Source organism: Macaca thibetana, chromosome 15 (genome assembly GCF_024542745.1).
Source record: "Macaca thibetana thibetana isolate TM-01 chromosome 15, ASM2454274v1, whole genome shotgun sequence".
Lineage (NCBI taxonomy): Eukaryota > Metazoa > Chordata > Mammalia > Primates > Cercopithecidae > Macaca > Macaca thibetana.
In genome coordinates, this window is record NC_065592.1 from 104,273,268 (window position 1) to 104,293,872 (window position 20,605).

The 20,605-nt window shown below is 53.1% G+C and overlaps 1 protein-coding gene across 1 annotated transcript; it reads right to left on the reverse strand.

Moving 5' to 3' along the window:
* Positions 1-208: 208 nt before the first annotated feature.
* Positions 209-13,928, reverse strand: LOC126937806 (putative serine protease 47). Its single transcript, XM_050761557.1, has 6 exons — positions 13,555-13,928; positions 13,253-13,279; positions 12,288-12,450; positions 10,548-10,825; positions 7,262-7,428; positions 209-718 (listed from the first exon to the last, which is right to left on the reverse strand). The coding sequence occupies exons 1-6, from the start codon at positions 13,766-13,768 to the stop codon at positions 407-409; spliced, it is 1,161 nt and encodes a 386-aa protein (XP_050617514.1). The 5' UTR covers positions 13,769-13,928; the 3' UTR covers positions 209-406.
* Between the last annotated feature and the right edge of the window lie 6,677 nt (positions 13,929-20,605).

Consider the following 20,605-nt stretch of genomic DNA (forward strand, 5'->3'; position numbering starts at 1 on the left):
AGCAGTGTGAATGCAGACTGACCCCTTCCCTCCCAGCTGGTGGCCTCAGCTCCCTCAGCATCCCTAGTGACCCCCACCCCTGCTTTCCTCCTAGGAGCCCACAGTTGAGATTCTCTCTGTGAGGTCGCAGGTTTCTGCCCTGGGAGTCAGACAATGAATCCTATGGAAAAGGCAAGCACTAAGGAGCAGGAGGGGCCTGGGATGGCGGTGCGGGGTGGAGGAGGAGCAGATGACTTTTATTGGGTTTGGTTTTGTGTTGCCAAGCTTGATTTGGGGAATGGCAGTTGACAGACAGAAAAGCCAGGATTAGGAACCATTTAGAGGGACAGTGGGCTGGGGAGAGGGAGGGTCCAGCATGGACACCCAGGCCTGAGCAGAGAGAAGGGGTCAAGGGGCTCTGTGGTCATCACAGGGTCTGCCATGGGGCCCTGAGAGTAAGTGGCAGCAGGAGCCAGGTGTGTGGCAGCACAAGGGCTGCGCAGGGCCCAGGCAGGCCAGCAGCCCTCAGAGGCTTGGGTGGAGAGCGGGTGTGAGGAGCCAACGCGGGGTCAGGAAGAGGGGTGAGCCTCATGACTTCGTCGATCCAGTTGGTGAAGTAGGTGACCCTGGTGAAGATGCTGGGGTAGGCAGGATGCCAGCAGTCCAGGCCCCAGCTGGCCAGCCCAACCAGGACCCAGGCACTGGGGAGGTAGCAGACTAGAGGCCCCCCGGAATCACCCTGCGGACAAAGAAAGAAGAGTCAGCTTTGGGGGCTGAGTGTGTCTGAGACACCGGGTGGCACAGTCGGATGCTCTGCCTCCGCTCTCTGAGTCAGGGTCCCGCTGCAGACCCACCAGATAGAAATCTCCAGGCATCAAGCTCCTGAGCCGACCCTCAGGACAATCATGGATCTGAATCTATTAGCACGTGAACCCACCCTCTGCCCTCTACACCCGGAACAACACACTGCTTGAGGCCTAGAGGGGACAGCTGGATGTACAGGGCCTGAGAGGAGCCGAGTCTGCTGGCAAAGTGCAGCCAGCTGAAAGCTCTGCGCAGAGCACAGCTCTTGTGAACCCTAAGCTGCAGCAGAGCATCCCCTCCGGGGGCCCCTTCCTTTTTTTGTTCATTTGGGCCTTTGGTTTTCTCTCAACTTTTTGGTAAAGTATCTTTAGAAAGTGCCCATGCCCAGGCCCCGTGGAGACAGTCCACATCACTAGGGAAGCAGGCAGCGGTCTCCAGAAAGTTGCTGGGAGTTACTGGAGTCCTGAAATGCTGTCAGGGTGAGATCCTGCAGTTGAAAGCCCCCTATATCATGGGCCAAAAAGTGAGACCCAAAGAAAGGGTCTCATCCAGGCATGGTAGTTCACGCCTGTAATCCCAGCACGTTGGGAGGCCGAGACAGGCGGATCACGAGGTCAAGAGATCGAGACCATCCTGGCCAACATGGTGAAACCTTGTCTCTACTAAAAATACAAAAATTAGCTGGGCGTGGTGGCATGTGCCTGTACTCCCAGCTACTCGGGAGGCTGAGGCAGGAGAATTGCTTGAACCCAGGAGGCAGAGGTTCCAGTGAGCCAAGAACATGCCACTACACTCCAGCGTGGCAACAGAGCGAGACTCTGAAAGAAAGAAAGAGAAAGAAAGAAAGAAAGGAAAGAAGGAGGGAGGGAGAGAGGGAGGGAGGGAGGGAGGGAGAGAGAGAGAGAAAAGAGAGAAAGAAAGAAAGAAAGAAAGAAAGAAAGAAAGAAAGAAAGAAAGAAAGAAAGAAAGAAGGAAGGAAGGAAGGAAGGAAGGAAGGAAGGAAGGAAGGAAGGAAGGAAGGAAAGAAGGAAGGGAAGGAAGGAAGGAAGGAAGGAAAGAAAGGAAGGAAGGAAGGAAAGAAAGAGAGAGAAAGAAAGAGAGAGAAAGAAAGAAAGAAAGAGAGAGAAAGAAGAAAGAAGAAAAGAAAAAGAAAAAAGGGGAAGGGGAAGGGGAAAGGGTCTCATCTTCAGGGTGGTGGGAGGCAGGGCCCACAGCCGGCTCTTCCACCCATTAGTCCAGTGTGCATCTGGGGCATCCAGTGCAGGCACTGCTCTTGGGAAACACGGGGAGAAGACAAACCCCCTCCCCATGGTGCTTAGATAAATAAGCCAACCGACCCTATGGAAGTGGGAGGACATTTCATATCCATGGATCACAAAAAGCTTTCCTGAGCTTACACTGAAAGTAGGAAACAGAACCCACTCTGTGAGGTCCAGAAGAGAGGGCCCAGTTGGTACAAACCAGGAGAGGACGGGGCAAGCCTTGCGGTAGGGAGCGAGCGGGCAGAAGGAGGTCCCAGAGCCACAGAGGGGCGGCTTGGAGAACTGTATGTTGGAGGGTGGGGGACACAGCAGCTGTTTAAACCATCAGTCTGGTGCCATGTAGAGAAAGAATAGTTGCTGAGCACCAGGTAGAGAGGAGGGACCAGGGAGGCAACTACAGGAGGGAAGAAATGGTCAGATTTGGGATGGCATTTTGAAGGAGGAGCCAAAGGACTTGTGGACTCTGGCCTTTTCTCACAACCAGGGAAAAGGTGTGGAGACAAAAGGAAGAAGGCTGAGAACTCGGCTCCGGGGTCTCCAGCACTGAGAGGCTGGGAGGCCCAGCCCACCTCAGGCCCTGTACATACAGCTGTCCCCTCTAGGCTTCAAGCACTGCGTTGTCCCAGGGGTAGAGGGCAGAGGGTGGGTCCACGTGTGATAGATTCAGATCCATAATTATCCACTCCGAGGGTAAGCTCAGGAGCTTGATGCCTGGAGATTTCTATCTGGTGGGTCTGCAGTGGGACCCTGACTCAGACAGCAGAGGCACAGAGCGTCCGACCGTGCCACCTGGTGTCTCAGACACACTCAGCCCCCGCCCCCGAAGCTAACTCCTCTTTCTTTGTGCTCAGGGTGATTCAGGGGGGCCTCCAGTCTGCTATCTCCCCAGAGGCAGCTGGTAGCAAAAAGTGGGAGTGGAGTGGCTGGCGCCTGGCAGCAGGAGCTGAGCGCAACACACGCTGATGCGTCAAGGGAGCAGTGACTCTGGCAAGGCAGAGGCTGCGGACAAAGTGGCTCTGGTGGCATGAGAGGGACAAGCCTGGATTGGGTGATTCAGTGCAGTCAGCCCTGGGAGAAGTCGTCAGGGAAGAAACGTGGAGAAATGGGCAGTAGCTGGGGGAGATTTTTGCCATGGCTTGACGTGGGAGGCATGAGAGGGAGAGCAGGGGACACAGGAGCAGGGGAAAGGCCCTAGCGACCCAGTGCTCAAGGATGGGCTGGCCCAGGGTGAGCCATCAGGGCAAGGGGGAGAGACTTGGCAGATCGGGGTGGGCAGATGTGGGGCCAAGAGGAGCGAGCTTCTCATTGCTTCATCTTCTCCGTTTGATGAGAAGCAAGACAGCACACTGACAGGGAGGGGCCTGGGCTGGGGGAGTGGAGGCCAGGGGAGAGAGAGGGGGTGACATGGTGCCGTCACTAAAGAATGCTCCCGGCCGGGCGCGGTGGCTCAAGCCTGTAATCCTAGCACTTTGGGAGGCCGAGACGGGTGGATCACGAGGTCAGGAGATCGAGACCATCCTGGCTAATACGGTGAAACCCCGTCTCTACTAAAAAATACAAAAAACTAGCCGGGCGAGGTGGCGGGCGCCTGTAGTCCCAGCTACTCGGGAGGCTGAGGCAGGAGAATGGCGGGAACCCGGGAGGCGGAGCTTGCAGTGAGCTGAGATCCGGCCACTGCACTCCAGCCGGGGTGACAGAGCGAGACTCCGTCTCAAAAAAAAAAAAAAAAAAAAAAAAGAATGCTCCCAAAGACATCCACATTCTCATCCCTGGAACCTGTGACTGTGTTATCTTACATGGCATAGGGGATTTTGCAGCTGGAGTGAAGACTCTTGAGATGGGAGATTATTCTGGAGTGTCTCAAAAGGCCCAACATCATCACAAAGTTCTTTATAAGGGAAGGCAGGAGGCAGGAGGGTCAGAGTCAGAGGAGGAGATATGACAACAGACACAGAGGTCACACTGACAGCTTTGAAGACGGAGAAAGAGACCACGAGCCCAGGAGTGCAGGCGGCCTCTAGAAGTTGGAGAAGGAAATTGAATCTCCTCTAGATTCTCCAGAAGAAAACCCAACCCTGCTGACACCTTGATTTTAGACTTTTGACCTCTAGAACTGCAAGACAATAGACATCTGTGGTCTCAGCTGCCCAGGTGGTGGGGATTTGCTCCTGCAGCCCTGGCAAATTCATGCCCGGGGTCTTCTTGGGAGTGGAAAGTGCCTTCGCTGTCTCAGATCCGCCCTCAGTGCTTCCCTCCTCGGAGTACCCACCCAGCTTGTTTGAGGGCAAGAGGAGGCCTGGTCCTCCAGACAATGGTCCCTGGCTACTCCAGGCCTCAGCGATCCATGCAGGTGAACCACCAACATCACGCTTGATTCTGGGCCAGTCTGGGAGAGATGGGAAGGACTCCAACGGTCTCCTGGCCCTGACCCCTGGGAGCTCTGAGTAGGCAGAGGAAGTTCCAACATTAATGACTACTGTGGAGACAGAGGAAGCCACGTGTAACTTGGTGGGCCTGGTGGTGAATTCCACATTGAGTGAAAGGGTAGGTCTAAGATAGGCCCAGAAGAATGAGTGCAACTTAGATAGAGGAAAACAGGCAAGGCCAAGAACATGGAAGCCAACACTTATTAAGCACTTGCTTAATGCCAGGCATGGTGCTACATTTTCTACAGGAACCTTATGAAGTGGAGGCTGTTAGCAAGCCCACTGCACAGGTGAGAAAACTTGGCTAAGGTCACAGCACATGCAAGTGACAGAGTGAAGACTGCAACCAGCTCTGTCCTGCCCGCAGTCTGAGCACTGAGTCACCCTGCAGCTCTGTCTCTCCTCAAAGCTGTTTTTGCGTGCCGCATGCAGGGAAGAGAAGAGAGCCACGGGATGGAGGCGGGGACCACAGCAGACGACTCAGCAGGAGATGAATCCTCATGGAATCTCACAGACAGGCAGTGGTGGCTGAAAGGCTCAGGAGATGTCCACCTCAGCGGTGTTCTCAGCCTGGGCAAGGAACTAGAGGGCACTGTGGGATGTCCAGCAGGCAGGTAAAGTGTGCTGGCCCTGAGGCTCCAGGGACACGGCCTTCGCAAGAGAGGCTGCTGGAGAACAAGGCTGGAAGGGAGCTGGACTAAGGACTTGTTGGCTGAGCTCCACCAGGGCTGGGCATTGGGCAGGCTCCCTTCTCCCCCTGGGGTACAGATGACTCTGTGAGGAGAAGGGGCCAGGCCACAGCCAGAAAGGAGGAACAATAAAGTATGTGGATGTGGACAGGAAACCAAGAAGCCTGGAGCTGGCTCCCGCTGGGCAGGCAGATGGGCCGAGCTCCCTCCCACTACTCAGCTAGCCTGCCTGGCGATATTGAAAACAGTGCTGCCAATGAACCCTTCCCATGGGCCGGGGGATTCAGGGCTCAGACTAGGGGGCAGGAGAGACCTGGTGCTAGTTTTCAATCTATAGTTTTGCTAGCATTGTGGCCTTAGACCATTTCCAAGGGCTTGCCATAACACACTGCCACCACCTTGGTGGCTTAGAAGCAACAGAAATGTATTCTCTCACAGTTCTGGAGGCCACAAATCTGAAATCAGCTTCCAGAATGCCTGTGCTTCCAGGGACACACTACCTCCAAAGGCTCTAGGGGAGGAACCTCCTTTGGCTATTCTGACTTCTGGCAGCACAGGCATTCCTTGGCTTGTGGTGGCATCCCTGCCCTCTCCATGTCTGTCCGCACATGGCCATCTTCTCCATGTGTATCTCTATGGCCTCTTCCCCTCTTTTAAGGACACCAGTCATTGAATTTAGGGCCCACCCTAAATCCAGGATGGGTTCATCTTGAGATTCTTAACTAATTACATCCATAAAGATCCTATTTCCAAATAAGGTCACACTCTGAGGTTCCAAGTGGATGCTATTCTTCCAACCACCTCATGGAGGAGGCCTTGGAATCCTGACACAGCTGATGAGGACCCAGGCTCAGGAGGTGAAGAGAATATCCCAGGTCACAGGGCAGGCACATGTGGTGAAGCGATGTCTCTCATTCCAGGGTCCCAGCGCTTTCCTGTCTGCCCCACAGTGGTGTCTATGCAAAAGCTCAGCCCACAGATGCCAGCTCAGGAGGCTACAACCTGTGGGAGAGGTTGTGGAGGCAGGGTTGGCCTTGGAGTCACAACACCTGGGCCCAGGTTGTGCTGCCTCACTTAGACTAACCACTTTTCCTCCCTGGGCCTCAATTCAATGAACTTATGTACAGAATATATAAAGAGCTCCTAGAAGAAAAAGACAGACAACCCAACAGAAAAATGAGAGGAGAAAAAGGACTTGAAGGGAAACTTCATAGAAGATATCTAATAATAATAAACATACAAAAAATTTTAAGCCAAAAACCACTACACACTCACCAAAATGGCCAAAATCAGAAAAGATGAAAAAGAATAAATGTTGGTGAAAAAAGAAGCTCTCATCCTCTGCTAGAGGGAAGGCTGTTTGCCATCCTCTGCCACAGCTGAACACACAGACACACCTTTTTATCTAGCAACTCTACTCATGGGCTTCTATGTAATAAAATATATTCCTCTGTGCCCCAAAGACAAATACAAACATGTACATAGCACAGCTACTCATAATACCTCCAACTTGGAAACTACTCACATACTTATCCAGTGTAGAATTCAGTTCACACAACAGCACGCTATAGAGCAATGAGAAGGAACACACCGTAACAACGTGTATAGTATGGACGAATCTCAGAAATACACTGTTAGGACACGAAAGACTGCTGACTGTAAATTCCACTTACAGGAAGTTCAGAATACAAGGTGTTAAAAGTGAAGATGTTGGTTACCCTTGGGTGTTAGTGATAAGGAGGCACATGGGTGCTTCTAAGGTGCTGGTCACATGTGTCAGTGTAGGAAAGTTCATCAAACTATATACTTATTAATTATGTACTCTCGTGTGTATATATTATGCTTTAATGAAAAGTTTAAAATATATTAAAAAATGCTGTTTGAGGATCCTTCCAGCAGATGTCCCTGCTGCGATGGGCTGGGGAAGGGGCTAGTCTAGGGGAGACTTCTGAGGGATGGAGCCCAGGAGGACACGCAGAGGAGAGGAAACAGGAAGTCCACGGGACTCCACAAAGAGAGCGGAGGCAACACAGAGACCCGTCCCGAGGGAAACTGAGGCCAAGAGAATATGCAAAGGAAGAGTGGAAATGACCTTACTCACTTTGCAGATGGACTTTCCTGTCGAGAAGTCCCCCACACACAGCATCTCCTCATGCACAGCGTAGGTCTCGCCTTGGCCAGTTCTTTGCCCATATAAGGTATTACAGAGTGTGTTCTCAATGAGGCCCACCTTGCCCTCCTGGAGAGAGAAGGGTGGTGACAGTTGCACTGCAGAGATAAGGGGGAGGTCAGTGACATGCCCTGTAGGTTAACTAAGAAAGCTCAGGCTACTCAGAGCCCCTACTCTGCCTGACTGCTAACCACAATCCCCCAAATGTAGGTTTTCTCAGAACTGCTGAGCTTTAAACGCTGCTTCACTCTGCTACCCATCCTTGATAAGCTTCTCTTCTTTTTCTCAAACCTTTGCACATAGTCATCCTATTCCTTCTACCTCTCTCATAGCAATAGATCACACCTCTTATTCTACAAGAGGCAAATCCCACCAACACATGACTCATTTATTGGGACTTAGCAACTATTCACTGACCAACTTATCCTTTCATGAACTGTCCTATCCATTCTCCCTCCATCCATCACTAACCTTTCTTCTCCACCCATCATCCCATCCACTCATTCACCCATTCCTCCATCTACCTATCTTCCCACACATGCCCATTCATCCACTCACTTTTCACACATTTGCCCATCCATCCATCCTTTCATCCATCTCTCCATTGAGCCTTCCATCACTCATCCACCTATCCTGCTCTCCACCTATTGACACATCCATCCACTTCATCCTTCCCCCCTCACCAATCCTTCTATCTACACATCTATCCAAACATCTATCTACCAACTCAAATATCATCCATCCATCCACCCATCCATCCACTTATCCCTCCATCCATGCAGTAACCCATCCTTCTATCCATCTATTATCCATCCATTTATCCATCCCTCCATCCATCCATCCACCCTTTTACTAACCCAATCACTGATCTATTCACTCATCTATTCAGCTATCCTGGTGCTGTCTTTTACATGCTAATGATATAGATAATTTTTAGTAGAAAGTGACAGATTATATGAAATAATAAAGAAGTTTAAAAATATTTTAGATTAAGTGATATGAAGAAAATAAAACAGGAAGATGTGATAGAGGGGGTTGCTTATTTTAGCTCATATGATTAAGTAAAACCGAGAAAAAAAAGCTGAATAGTAAATGCAAAGAAGTGATTCATGCAAAGATTAGAACGACAAGCAAGCTAAGAAAAACAAAACAAAACAAAACAAAACAAAAAAAACAGCAGCTAAAGGCCCGAGATAGAAATAGCCTTGAGATATTCAAGGAGTACCCAGGAGGCCCAAGAGGATGGGGTGGGGTATGTGAAGGCTGCAGTAAAAGATGTGGTATGTAATGGCTGCAGTGAAAAATGAAGAATGGAAAGGGTGCATTGGAAGGTGAGATATGTCATTGACTGCAGCAGGAGATGGGGTATGTGAAGGGTGCAGTTGAGATGGGGGATATGAAGGGTGCAGTGGGAGGTGGGGGATGTGAAGGGTGCAGTGGGAGGTGGGGGATGTGAAGGGTGCAGTGGGAGATGGGGGATATGAAGGGCCCAGTGGGAAGTGGGGGATGTGAAGGGCTCAGTGGAGGTGGGGGATGTGAAGGGTGCAGTGGGAGATGGAGGATGTGAAGGGTGCCGTGGGAGGTGGGGGATGTAAAGGGTGCAGTGGAGGTGGGGGATGTGAAGGGTGCAGTGGGAGATGGAGGATGTGAAGGGTGCAGTGGGAGGTGGGGGATGTGAAGGGTGCAGTGGGAGGTGGAGGATGTGAAGGGTGCTGGGATTGCAGGCGTGAGCCACCAGGCCTGGCCGGGTGTCTGGATTTCATTCTAGGCACAAATGAGAAGTTACTGTAGAGTATTGAACAGGGAAGTGACATGACTAATATTTAAAGTAACACTGACATCCACGTGGAGCCTAAAGTGGGGGCACAGAAGAATGGAAGCTGGGTGACCAGTTCTGAAGTTAGAGGCAAGAAATGCTGGTCTATCAGTGTCATGCAGCACAATGGTACCAGCCCAGGAGCGCCAGTTGGGATATTAAAACAAGTATATATTGCTTCTACCCTCAAGTCATAACCAGTTGTGTGTGTGAATGCTGGGAGCCAGCCAGCAGATGATCAGGGAAAGCCCCCTCCATCTAGTAGTCAAAGGTCATGGATGCTGGCAGAGCCCCACTCAGTGAAGACATATTCTATCAAAAATACATACAGCACCTCTGTTGAGAAATACTGACCCTACACATAATTAAACATATGTTCTTCCTTTTTCCCCTTAACATCATACCATAAGCATTTCCCTAAACGATAAACACTCCTTTCTTCAATAAACACTCTTGTGTATAAGTCTTTGCCTACATTTCTTTTCTACCCATCTAACAGTGAAAACACACACGACTCTCTCCTCCGTTATTCAGTCACGTCACAAGACTGTGAAGTAGATGAGTGGCCCAGGTTAGGATAAGAGCAAAGTGAGGTTCAGAGGTGGTCAACAGTTCTACGTCGCAGTCATTCTAATGGGATCACGCAGCCTCCGAGTGCAGAGGCACCACGTGTTTTCTCTCCACTCTTCCCAAGCACCTTCCCAAGCAAGGGACGATCCAAGTGTGTGGTGGTGACCTAGAATGGGCCAGCCCCCAAGCATGTCTTTGGAGTTCAGTTGAGTCATCTCAGACCCATGACTGTTTAAAACCTTACAAGAGTGGCTCACGCCTGTAATCCCAGCACTTTGGGAGGCCAAGGCGGGCAGATCACCTGAGATCAGGAGTTCAAGACCAGCCTGACCAACATGGAGAAACCCCGTCTCTACTAAAAAGACAACATTAGCCAGGCTTGGTGGTGTACGCCTGTAATGCCAGCTACTCGAGAGGCTGAGGCAGGAGAATCGCTTGAACCGGGGAGGAGGAGGTTGCAGTGAGCCGAGATCATGCCACTGTACTCCAGCCTAGGTGACAGAGCGAGACTCCATCTCAATAAATAAATAAATAAATAAATAAAACCTTAAAATGAAGAACCACGAAGACTCAAAGAACCCAGATTCTGGATTCGCAAAAGTTTAAGATTCCCAGACTTTCAGAGCCTGGGACTCAAAGCTACGGGATCACACTTTCAGAACTAGAAGGGCCCCAGTGTGGTGGTCCTCACCTTACCGGTCATGGAAATGAGGCACAGAGGGCCAAGTCCAGTGGCTTCCTCTTTGCCTGGCTAAGCCATCCTTCCTTCTTCCCCTTCACCTCCCTCTCCCTCCCACCCCTCCTCCTCCCGCCTCTCCCACACCCCCTCACGGTCTTCAGTGAGCATTCCCCAGCCGGTTATCCAACAGGACACGTTACTGGGCAGCTGCGTGTCCTGGGATGGGAGGCAGGCGGGGACAACGTAGGAAGTGAAGTTCACAGGCAGGTGCAGCTGCAACATGGCAATGTCACTCCCAAAGGGGTGGAGCTTCTCAAAGTCTGGATGGGTGATGATCTGGTGCACAGACATCTTCTGGGTGTGCTGGGTTTGATGATACAGTTGGGTGTTTCCCAACAGAACCTGATAGTTCTCCGGGGCCTGGGATTTGCTGGAGGAGGAAGGGCCCATTTTTACCATCCTCTGGGAGTGTGGGGCAGCACTCTCTTCTTACATCCACGTGTAACTGCCCACACACCCCTGGGTCCTTCTCCCCGAACATGATTCCAGGTAGCTTTGTATCCCCCTTTCTGAGTCAGGAGCTTTTCTTTCTTTGAGGCTAATGGATATTCTACTCACAACCTCAGGACATGTGGCCTCCCCAGTACACCCTTAAATCAGAGGAGCAGAGAATCCTAGTGCCAGAAAAGTCCTTGGCAGAGTCATCACATCGAGCCCTTTTATTTTACACAAGAGGAGCTCTGGCTTAATTCTGGCTCCAGCCTGACCCTTCTGAAGGCTACCTATGACCCGCTTCCTGGCCTGACCACCTTTCCTGCCCTCCCCAAGGGTGTCTTCCCCACTGTTGTGAGCACTCACAAAGGATTTGTTCAATGTCCAGATGAGTGCATGAAACTGGTGCTCTCCTTGTTCCTGAACACAGGTGATGAAACTTCTGACCTTTGTGACTTTGTTCACATGGGTCAGCCACCAGGAAAGCCCTCGCCACACTCCCCATGCCAAAGCCTCCCCTTCTGGCAAGTGCCTGCAGCTCCTCGTCCTCCCTCAAGACTGCAGCGTCTCTCTGGATGCCCCGGCCTCACGTCAGCTCTTCTCACCCATTGTGGGCTTTCTCTCCTGCATCCTGCTTGTTGGAGTTTGTGCCTCGCCTTCCCATAGAGACCCCTTCACTTGGGGTCTTGCCACACCCTGTGCCATAGAGGGTCTTGGGTGGTGTGACACACGGGAGATGCTCACAGCGCCCAGTTGGAACCTCAAAGCCACTAAGTGCCCAAGCTGACTCCATACCTCTCCCTCTGGGTCCCTCCATGACCGTTGAGAAGCTGGGCACAGAGTCAGGTTCAGGAGGGTCAGAGGAGTTGCACCCCTGACTGTCCACGTCATTCTCCAGGGTCAGGGGGCCCCATTCTTTCCACCCATGCATGCACTCTGGCACAGCTCCTTCCAGGCATACAGTTTTACAGAAAAAAAAGCATTGCCTGGCTGCTGGCTACACGCAGAGTCCCCAGTCCCTGCCTGGAGTCTGACTCACAAGAGCATGGTGGACACTGAAGAGAAACCTGCAGGCGGCCAGCACAGACACTGCCAATGCTCTCAGGCATGTCTCGGTTGAACAGACAGACAGGGGCCAGGGAACTCCCTGCCAGCGTTGAGGATGAAGGATGAGGAGGATCTGGGCAGATGGAGGGACAGTGGGTGGAGAGTGGGGGGGACAGTCGTGGTGGAGAGGACTGCAGGTCAAAGGCAGGCACTGCGTCAGTTTGGTGGCAGCAGACTTGCCCAGAGCAAAGCCCAGAGGAGAAAGGCATAAACCCCCCAGCCCGCTAACCCTCGTCCCTTGCATCTTCCTCCCCATCAGCCCCTCTGCTGGGGCCCAGGGAAGGAGGACTCACTTGAGAAAGCAGTGGGCTGTCGACACCAGCCAGCGGGAGTCGATGAGGACAGCTCCACAGAGGTGCGAGCTCCTATACAGCAGGCTGGCCTGCCATGGCCACTGACCAGCTGCTGCGTCCCGGCCACCGTAGATCTTCCCCACCACCTTAGGCTTCCCACACACTGTGGAGACACCCCGGTCCACCTGTTAGAGACACTAGTGGTGCCCATGAATGCCACCCCAGTGAGGCCTCTGCTCTCTTCACAGATGGGAAAACCAAGGCCAAAGAATAGGTGACCTGGCCAAAATGACTGAGGGCTTCCCCAGCGTCTGCCTTCTATGGCCACTACCAGGACCAGATGATAGAGTACAACTGAGCAGGCTCTGTGGGAATGAGGGCCCAGGGGTCTGGCAGGCAGGGCAAGGCTGACCCAGGGTGGCCACAGCAGCTCATCCGGACCTGCCAAGGACTGGTGGACTGGAATCCAGCCCTGGGACTTTATTTTCCTCCATCAGAACACCTGTATGCCTACTTTACAGATCAAAGAACTGAAGGTCTCAGGGGTGTCCAAGTGGCTGTGCCCCCTGCATCTCACTCCAGTATCCCAGGGAGAGAGATTCTCAGGCAGGAGTCTGTTGTGCTGTGTGACTTGGGGAAACTTGCTCCCCCTCTCTGATTCCTGATCTTCTATTTTTAGAAGGTGAGGGGATGTGGCTGATGTGGACAACTTTGGTTCTGAGACTCACACCTGGGAGGGGAGCTGTGGGCCTAGACCCCTGAGACCCAGCGTCCTGATCCCTGGCCTACGCTTCCAGGCCTCAAGAAGGGGACATGAGACCCCAGGGCCCACCCTACTCCCAGTGCCCAGCAGCAGTCCTGGTGCTGTCTCCCTCCACCCAGCCCCCACACCAGGTCCTGGTGCCCCGTCCAGTTCTGTGGGCCCCACACTCAGTCCTGGGACCGAGACGGGCAGCCTGACCCACCTTGCTTGATGTCGTTTCTGGAGCCACCTGGTTGGGAGGGGAGGGGAGCCAGACAACGGATTCGGTTGACTTCGGGCCCTGGCACCAGGCCCAGAGCCCCGCCCTCCTCCCCACCGCCTCCGGCCTGCGGTTCCCCCATCTCTCCGTGACGCCCGCCTCTCCCGGACACTCCTCACCCCACCCGGTCTTGCCGAGCCCTCGACCCCTGCCCCCGTGGCCCAGTGGCCCCCTCAAATGCCCCCTGCCCCCTGCCCCCTGCCTCCGAGGCCGGCTCGGCCCCACGCCCTCTGCTTCACACGGACCTTGGGCTCTGACTGCGGGCTCCCGGCCCTGCTGCGCCCCCAAGCTCTCTTCGGCCGCCCCCGAGCTCTCTCTGGTCTCCCCCGGAGCGTGCGAGGGGCTGGGGGCGCGGGACGGTGGGGCAGGGGCGGCCTCTGGGCTCAGGAGCAGCAGCGGCAGCAGAGACCAGAGCAGGGGCCCCGGCTGGGCTCCGGTCCGCGTTGACCCCACACCCATCGCCTGACGCAAGGGCAGAAGGAAGGGGAGCTGGAGCCGACCCTGACCCCCGAAACAGGCGGTGACTCCCAGCCCTGGCTCCTGGGAAACAGGTCCTGACCTCGCCCTGACCCCAGCCCCAGACTGGCGCTGAACCCAGTCCCTAACCCCGTCCCAAGACAGCCCCTGACCCCGCCCTGACCCGCCCCGTGTCCGACCCCTGACACCCAGGAAGCAGTCTTTTGCCAGAGAATTCCTTAGGCAGCCGCAGGTCCCAGAACAAAGGAGAGGGTGAAAGCTGCCGGGAGCTTGTCCTTCTCTCCACTAGGGAGACAACTCACAGTCTCCAAAACGCATCTCCTTTCTGGGAACTCTTTATCTCGGCACCTTGAAAGCTGTCATCTCGCCTAGTGTTCTGGGCTCCAGTTGCCTTTTCTAGATAGCTGAGGAAGAGGTGGAGAACTGGGGCCAAGACTTGTCAAGAGTTTCCAAGGGCAATTTGGGGAAAAGATGAGAGGAGGACGTGAACATCTGTCCCCAGCTGGTTCATTGACTTACCCCCGTAATCTTAGCACTTTGGGAAGCCAAGACGGGAGGTTCACCTTGAGGCCAGTAGTTCAAGACCAGCCTGGGCAACATAGCAAGACCTCCCCATCTCAACTCAGAAAAAAATAATAATAAAATAAAATAAAATAAAAACAGCTGTCCCTAGGTGGAAGAGGCTTGGGGTTTCTCTTAGGAATACCTGTTTCATGGAACTGCGGGGACGACACCAGTCCCCTGGTCTGAGTTGGCAGCACAGCTCCACTGCACAGCCGTGCGGGTTGAGAGTAGTTTCAATGTCCACCCTCCTGGAGCCATGCTGCTCAGAAGGAATATTGTCTGAGCCACATATGTAACCTTAAATTTTACAGTAACAACATTCAACTAGAAAGAAATAGGTGAAATTGATTTTAATATTTTTTATTTTACCCAATATGTCAAAAAATTATTGTTTCCACATATAATGCAGGTAAAAATCATCGAGATAGTTCACATTCTGTTTTCCATGGTAAGTCTCCAAAATGTGGTGTGTGTCGTGTTGTCTACTCACAGCACAGCTCAATTCGGCCTCGCCATGTTCAGGTGCACAATCATCGTGTGTGGCCCAGGGCTGCTGTCCTGGACAGCACAGGACAAGTGAACACAAACTCCCTCCTTGCTCTTCTCCTCCCACACCTGCTAGCCTGTGAGAGGAGAAAGCAGCCCTTCCTGGGTTCAGTGTGATAGTTCATGGTGGCTGAGACGGGCCCGAATCCCAGGGCTGCTCTGAGGGAAGGAGCTCAGTCTGGACTCTGGCCTCCGCTCTTGAAGAAATGGAGATGTGGTCGGGCGTGGTGGCTCACGCCTGTAATCGTGTGGTGGCTCACGCCTGTATTCCCAGCACTTTGGGAGGCCGAATTGGGGGGATCACGAGGTCAGGAGATCAAGACTATCCTGGCTAACATGGTGAAACCCCGTCTCTACTAAAAATACAAAAAATTAGCCGGCCTGGTGGCGGGCACCTGTAGTCCCAGCTACCCAGGAGGTTGAGGCAGAAGAATGGCGTGAACCTGGGAGGTGGAGCTTGCAGTGAGCCCAGATCACGCCACTGCACTCCAGCGTGGGGGAGAGAGCAAGACTCCGTCTCAAAAAAATAAAAAATTAAAAAATTTAAAGAAAGACTGTTAGGGGAGCCAGAGATCATCTCTAGCCCCCCTTTTAGTTCTCAGTGGGCTCTTCATCTGGATCTAGAAACCAAATTGACACCAGGCAGATTGGGTTTTTTTTATATATAACAAATCATTTTTATTTCTTTTAACCTATTATTTATTCATTTATTTTGAGACAGGGTCTCTGTTGCCTGGGCTGGCATGAAGTGGTTCGATCACAGCTCACTGCAGCTTTGATCTCCTGGGCTCAAGTGGTCCTCCCACCTCAACCTCCTGAATAGCTGGGACTACAAACACATACCACACCCATCTAATTATTTTTATTTTTTGTAGAGATGGGGTCTCACTGTGTTGCCCAGGTTGGTCTCGAACCCCTAAGCCTCAAGTAAGCCTCCTGTCTTGGCCTCCCACAATGTTGGGATTACAGACACGAGCCACTGCCCATCCTGAGAGCGGGTAGATTAACAAAAGAAAAGTATACAAATTTCATTAGTTTTACACGAACATGAGGATCTTTACAAGAGCGTGAAGTCTGAAGAAGTGGCCAAAGCAAGATGCTTTTACACTTTTTAGATAAAGAGCGATAAATTTAAGAAAAAACGACGGGACAAAGATAATCTGGCAACAGGCAGTAAGTTTCCCAGGGGAGTCACTAGGAGGTATGGGGGGTGTCAAACTAGTGAAAGACAAGGGTTATTCATTAAGTATATTTATTTAGGTCCATTGCGGCCTCCGGTTCCCAGTTTCTGGGGATAGGGCTCTTGATTCACCCTGGTATGGCGAGGGTGCCCCTTCCAGAGGAAACTTTATGGCTTGTTTCATGCAAGAAGAGACACGTCAGCTTGCCCTTTCTGAAACTACAGTTTCTCCAATATTATCAACTCAAAATAATCAATATACCAATCTGACATATTTGGGATGGCACATCCTTCACTCCTTCATTTCCTTGGCTTGGAACTTCACTAGACGTTTTTGAACATTAAAATCTGAGTTGGTAGCTGTGGAAAGAAGAGTTGAGTTAGTAGCTCTATCACAGGGATCTGAAAAGGGAGAGAAGAGCATCGATTAGGGGAGTGGACAAACAGAAGAGAACAATCTAAGCACAGTTTCCACACTGCAGCAAGCCAGCCTCCCCTTGCTGGGAGGAGGTTTGTCCAAGAAAATGTTTTAGCCTCACTTATTTCATGAAAAACGTTCGTCTTGTCTTTTAAGACATGTCGATTAGACTCTATATGTCCAGAACAATTTACATGAAGTCAGTATATTTTCATTCTTTTTTATTATTTATTTATTTATTTATTTATTTTTTTGAGACAGGGTCTTGCTCTGCCACCCAGGCTGGAATACAGTGGCATGCTCATGGCTCACTGCAGCCTTGACCTCCAGGGCTCAAATAATCTTCCCATCTCAGCCTCCCTAGTAACTGGAACTACAGGTGCATGCATGCCACCACACCTGGCTAATTTTTGTATTTTCTGTGGGGATGGGGTCTCACTATGTTACCCAGGCTAGCCTCAAAATCCCAGGCTTCACCAACACGCCTGCCTCAGCCTCTCGAAGTGCTAGGATTACAAGGATTAGAAGCGTGAGCCACCACGCCTGGCTAGCCTCTCAATATTGAATAGAACTCTGCCCCATTGGTGATCAGGTGACCACCCAGGTCCTGGAGCCTGACCATTCCTGCCTGCTTGTATGAACAAGGGTAGTGGCTGGCCCCTCTGCTTCTGCAGCCCCCTTGCTGAGGCGGCTGGTTGCTCTCAGAGCTAGCTAAGGTCACCAACTTGGTTTTGTGGGACATGCACAAGCCCTAAGTAGCCATGCGCTGCTCTGAGAGGGCTCACCCTGCCTTGGGCCAGACTCCATCACTGGCCAGGGCCACAGCAGTCTTGGTTTCCTCCAAGGTCATGGCTGGAGTGCCCATGGCACCTCTGGTGTCTCTCTCCTACAGGGGCTTCATTTGATGCTGGGCTGGACACCTCTGGATTTCAGGCTTGGGGCGTTTGAGGGGGCTGTGTCCCATAGGAGGTCAGCATGAGGACATAGGACATGCTGTTGGCTGGCCAGAGCTATCAGGATGACACACACACCCTCCCCTCCAGAGGCCTCCAAGTCTCCAGCTTCCCTGTGGATGCTGGTTTCAGCTGGCTGAGGGGCTGTCTGGGGCTTCCAGGCACTTGCAGGGTAGGCTGCTGTCCTGGCTCCTTCCAGACCACGGAATTCCATTGCAGTAACTAACCACCAAACAATGAGTGGTTTGTCCTGGGCTGGGGGCAGGCAGGCCAGACCCTGAGCCCCTAGGGCCCCCAGAGAAAGGCCTGTGGCCCCAGGCTCTTTGGAGACCCCCTGGTGCCACTGAGGGCCTCAGCCATGGGGACAGCCCAGCCAGGTGAGGGTTGGGCAGGACCAGGCTCCTGTTTTCCTGGGACTACCTTTATGGGCTGCTGGGCCAAGGAAAGCCAGCCCATGCTCTCTGGGGAGGGTCTCCAGGCTGGGGGAGGCCAGCAGAGGCCTGGGGGCTGAGACACTCGCTCCAGGCCAAGGGCCATCCTGGGGACTCTTCAGGTTTCCCTGAAAGGAAAGGAGGCTCGGTCAGCTTCTCCACCCAGCCCATCTGACCCTCGCAGGGATGGGACCCATGGACCTGGATCCCTGGAGTCCTCGTGGTCCCTGCATAGCCCTCCTGAGTGACACTGAGGACACTGCTGCGGGCCCTGATCCCAGAGCGAAGGGTGTGTGCCATCCGGGGATGGGAGCTTTCGGGGCATCTCAGGCTGCTCCTGGGACAGCCCCATGGGGTTCAGGTGGCTCAGTCTCCCTGATTCACACCCTCGCCCTCACCTCTGCTTCAGCCCTGATTCAGAGCAGGTGGGAGAGGCCTTAACTGTCATCCAACCCACTTGCCACCTAACCTGGGGCCTCTCTCCACCGTGGGTAACATGCCCCCAGGGCACTGGGCTCCCCCTGTCCTCTGGAGCCCCCTCTGCCCTCTGTCCTTTCCAAGCCAGGCCTGGACCGTTCCCACACTCAGTGGAACCCTCACTTCTGCCCCTTGGCCCAGGGTCCCACCTCTGCCCTTTCCCTGAATCCTGTCTCTGAACACTGGTTCTTGCTGCTCTGTGGCTCAGGGCTTGTCCTGACCCCCTTGGAGGGGTGCTCAGGAGTGAGGGGTCCCTGTTGCTCTCTGGGGGGCTGCTGCAGCTCCTGGATGGTCTGAAGGCTCCTGTGCCCTTCAGGTGGCCCTCAAGGGTGTGGAGGAGGGGCTCAGTGGTGTCCGGCCTACATCGCCCATCTCCTCTTCGAGGCATATCCAGTAACCTCTCGGTCAGCACCTGGCCGGAGGCTGAGCCAGGAGGGGCTCGGTGGTGTCCGGCCTACATCGCCCATCTCCTCTTCGAGGCATATCCAGTAGCCTCTTGGTCAGCACCTGGCCGGAGGCTGAGCCGGGAGGGACTCGGTGGTGTCCGGCCTACATCGCCCATCTCCTCTTCGAGGCATATCCAGTAGCCTCTTGGTCAGCACCTGGCCGGAGGCCAAGCCTGCCTGGTTTTCAGAAGCTTCTTGGAGTACAGGAGGAGGAGGAGAAGAAGAGGAAGGCCTAGGAAGCAGAGCTTGGGGTACCCCAGGCACTCCCCACTGTTTTCTGCTCCAGATGGTGAAGCAGGAGGGCACCTCAGGCTGGAGCCCCCTGGGGGCAGGTTGCACTTTATTCTTTGAAGCTGTGCCAGGGAGGCCTGTGGGTGCCTCAGCACCACGTGTCCATCCGGGCCTAGGCCTGGGATAGCATGTTCTATAGAAACCCATCCAGGGACAGCCTCAGGAGGTGTTCTAGGCATGGGGGTGGGCATCAGGCTGGGAAGGGCCCTCTGGGAGGGGCCAGTGCCCAAACCCTGCTCCCTCCCTGGTGCTTTGCACTGAGCAGCTGCTGGATCACCTGCCCTTGGGGGTACAGTTGTGCACAGGAAGCCACAACTGGTGGGAAGCCTGGCCAGGGAAGCACCCACCACACTCCTTTTATCTGTGTTGTGTCGGTGGTGAGCCTGGTGTCTGGGAGGACCCGTGGTGCCCTGCCCAGCCCACCAAATGGGGCAGGGACAGAAGGCACTATGGCTTTAAGTTCCCATCACTGGGCCAGTGTAGCCATCACCTGGCCCAGCTGTGAGGCCCCATGGGCAGCTGTCCATCCACAGCGTCTGGCAGGTTTTTGCTGGTCAGCAGCTGAGCCAGTGCCAAGAAGGCCTCCTTCTCCTTGGGGAACATCAGCAGGACAACAGCGACCTGGCTCACACCCTGGCAGTAGCCCATCTCCTGCAAGAGTCAAAGTCACTGTGTCAGAACCTCACGTGGCAGGGCAGAGGTCACCTGGGAGGACAGACCTCACCTGAGAGATCTGAGGTCACCTGGGAGGCCTAAGGTCACCTGAGAGGCCCCCACCTCAGGCCTTGCAGGATTTGACACTAGGCACCCTTCTCCTGACAGAATAGACCCAAAGCACACAAAATAAAGCCTGCTGCCTAGAAAAGAGACAAAAGAATGTTGTGTTTGTTTTGTGCTAATGCTGTTTAATTTTGTAGCAAACCGTGACAGTGCTGGTCTTAAACTCCTGGACTCAAGTGATCCTCCTGCCTTGGTCTCCCAAAGTGCTGGGATTACAGGCATGAGTCATTGTGTCCGGCCACCTGCTCATCTTTCGTTGAGATTTGGGCATCTGAAAAAACAGTCATCTCTCTTAGCCTTTATAGACTGGCTTTGTGAAAAGGAACAGCATCAACCCATTAGTTTAGCTGGAGATCTTGGGGACCTCTTGAATCTTTTCTAGGGATGTAACTTCTCTGGGTTTGTGTAATTTCCTGAAGAGGTTTGCCCCTGTTTCTTTTTAAGGAACTCATAATTTCTTGCTCCCCTTGGTATCTGTTTATGATACTAGCTCCTGCAGTGCTGTAACAAGGCTATACCTCTCACATTTGTTCTCAGCAGCCCCCAGTCATCCAAAGTACGACACTGTTCCTGTCAGTGCTCCGAGTCACATGAACAGAAATCCGTCCTGTGGTCAGCCCCACTATAAGCCAGAACATGGGACATACATTCCACTCTACTCTTTCCCTCTTGAGAAAGAAGGTGCAAGTGGGAGATACTTCCAGATTGTGCCGCACTGTGCGTGGTACTGGGA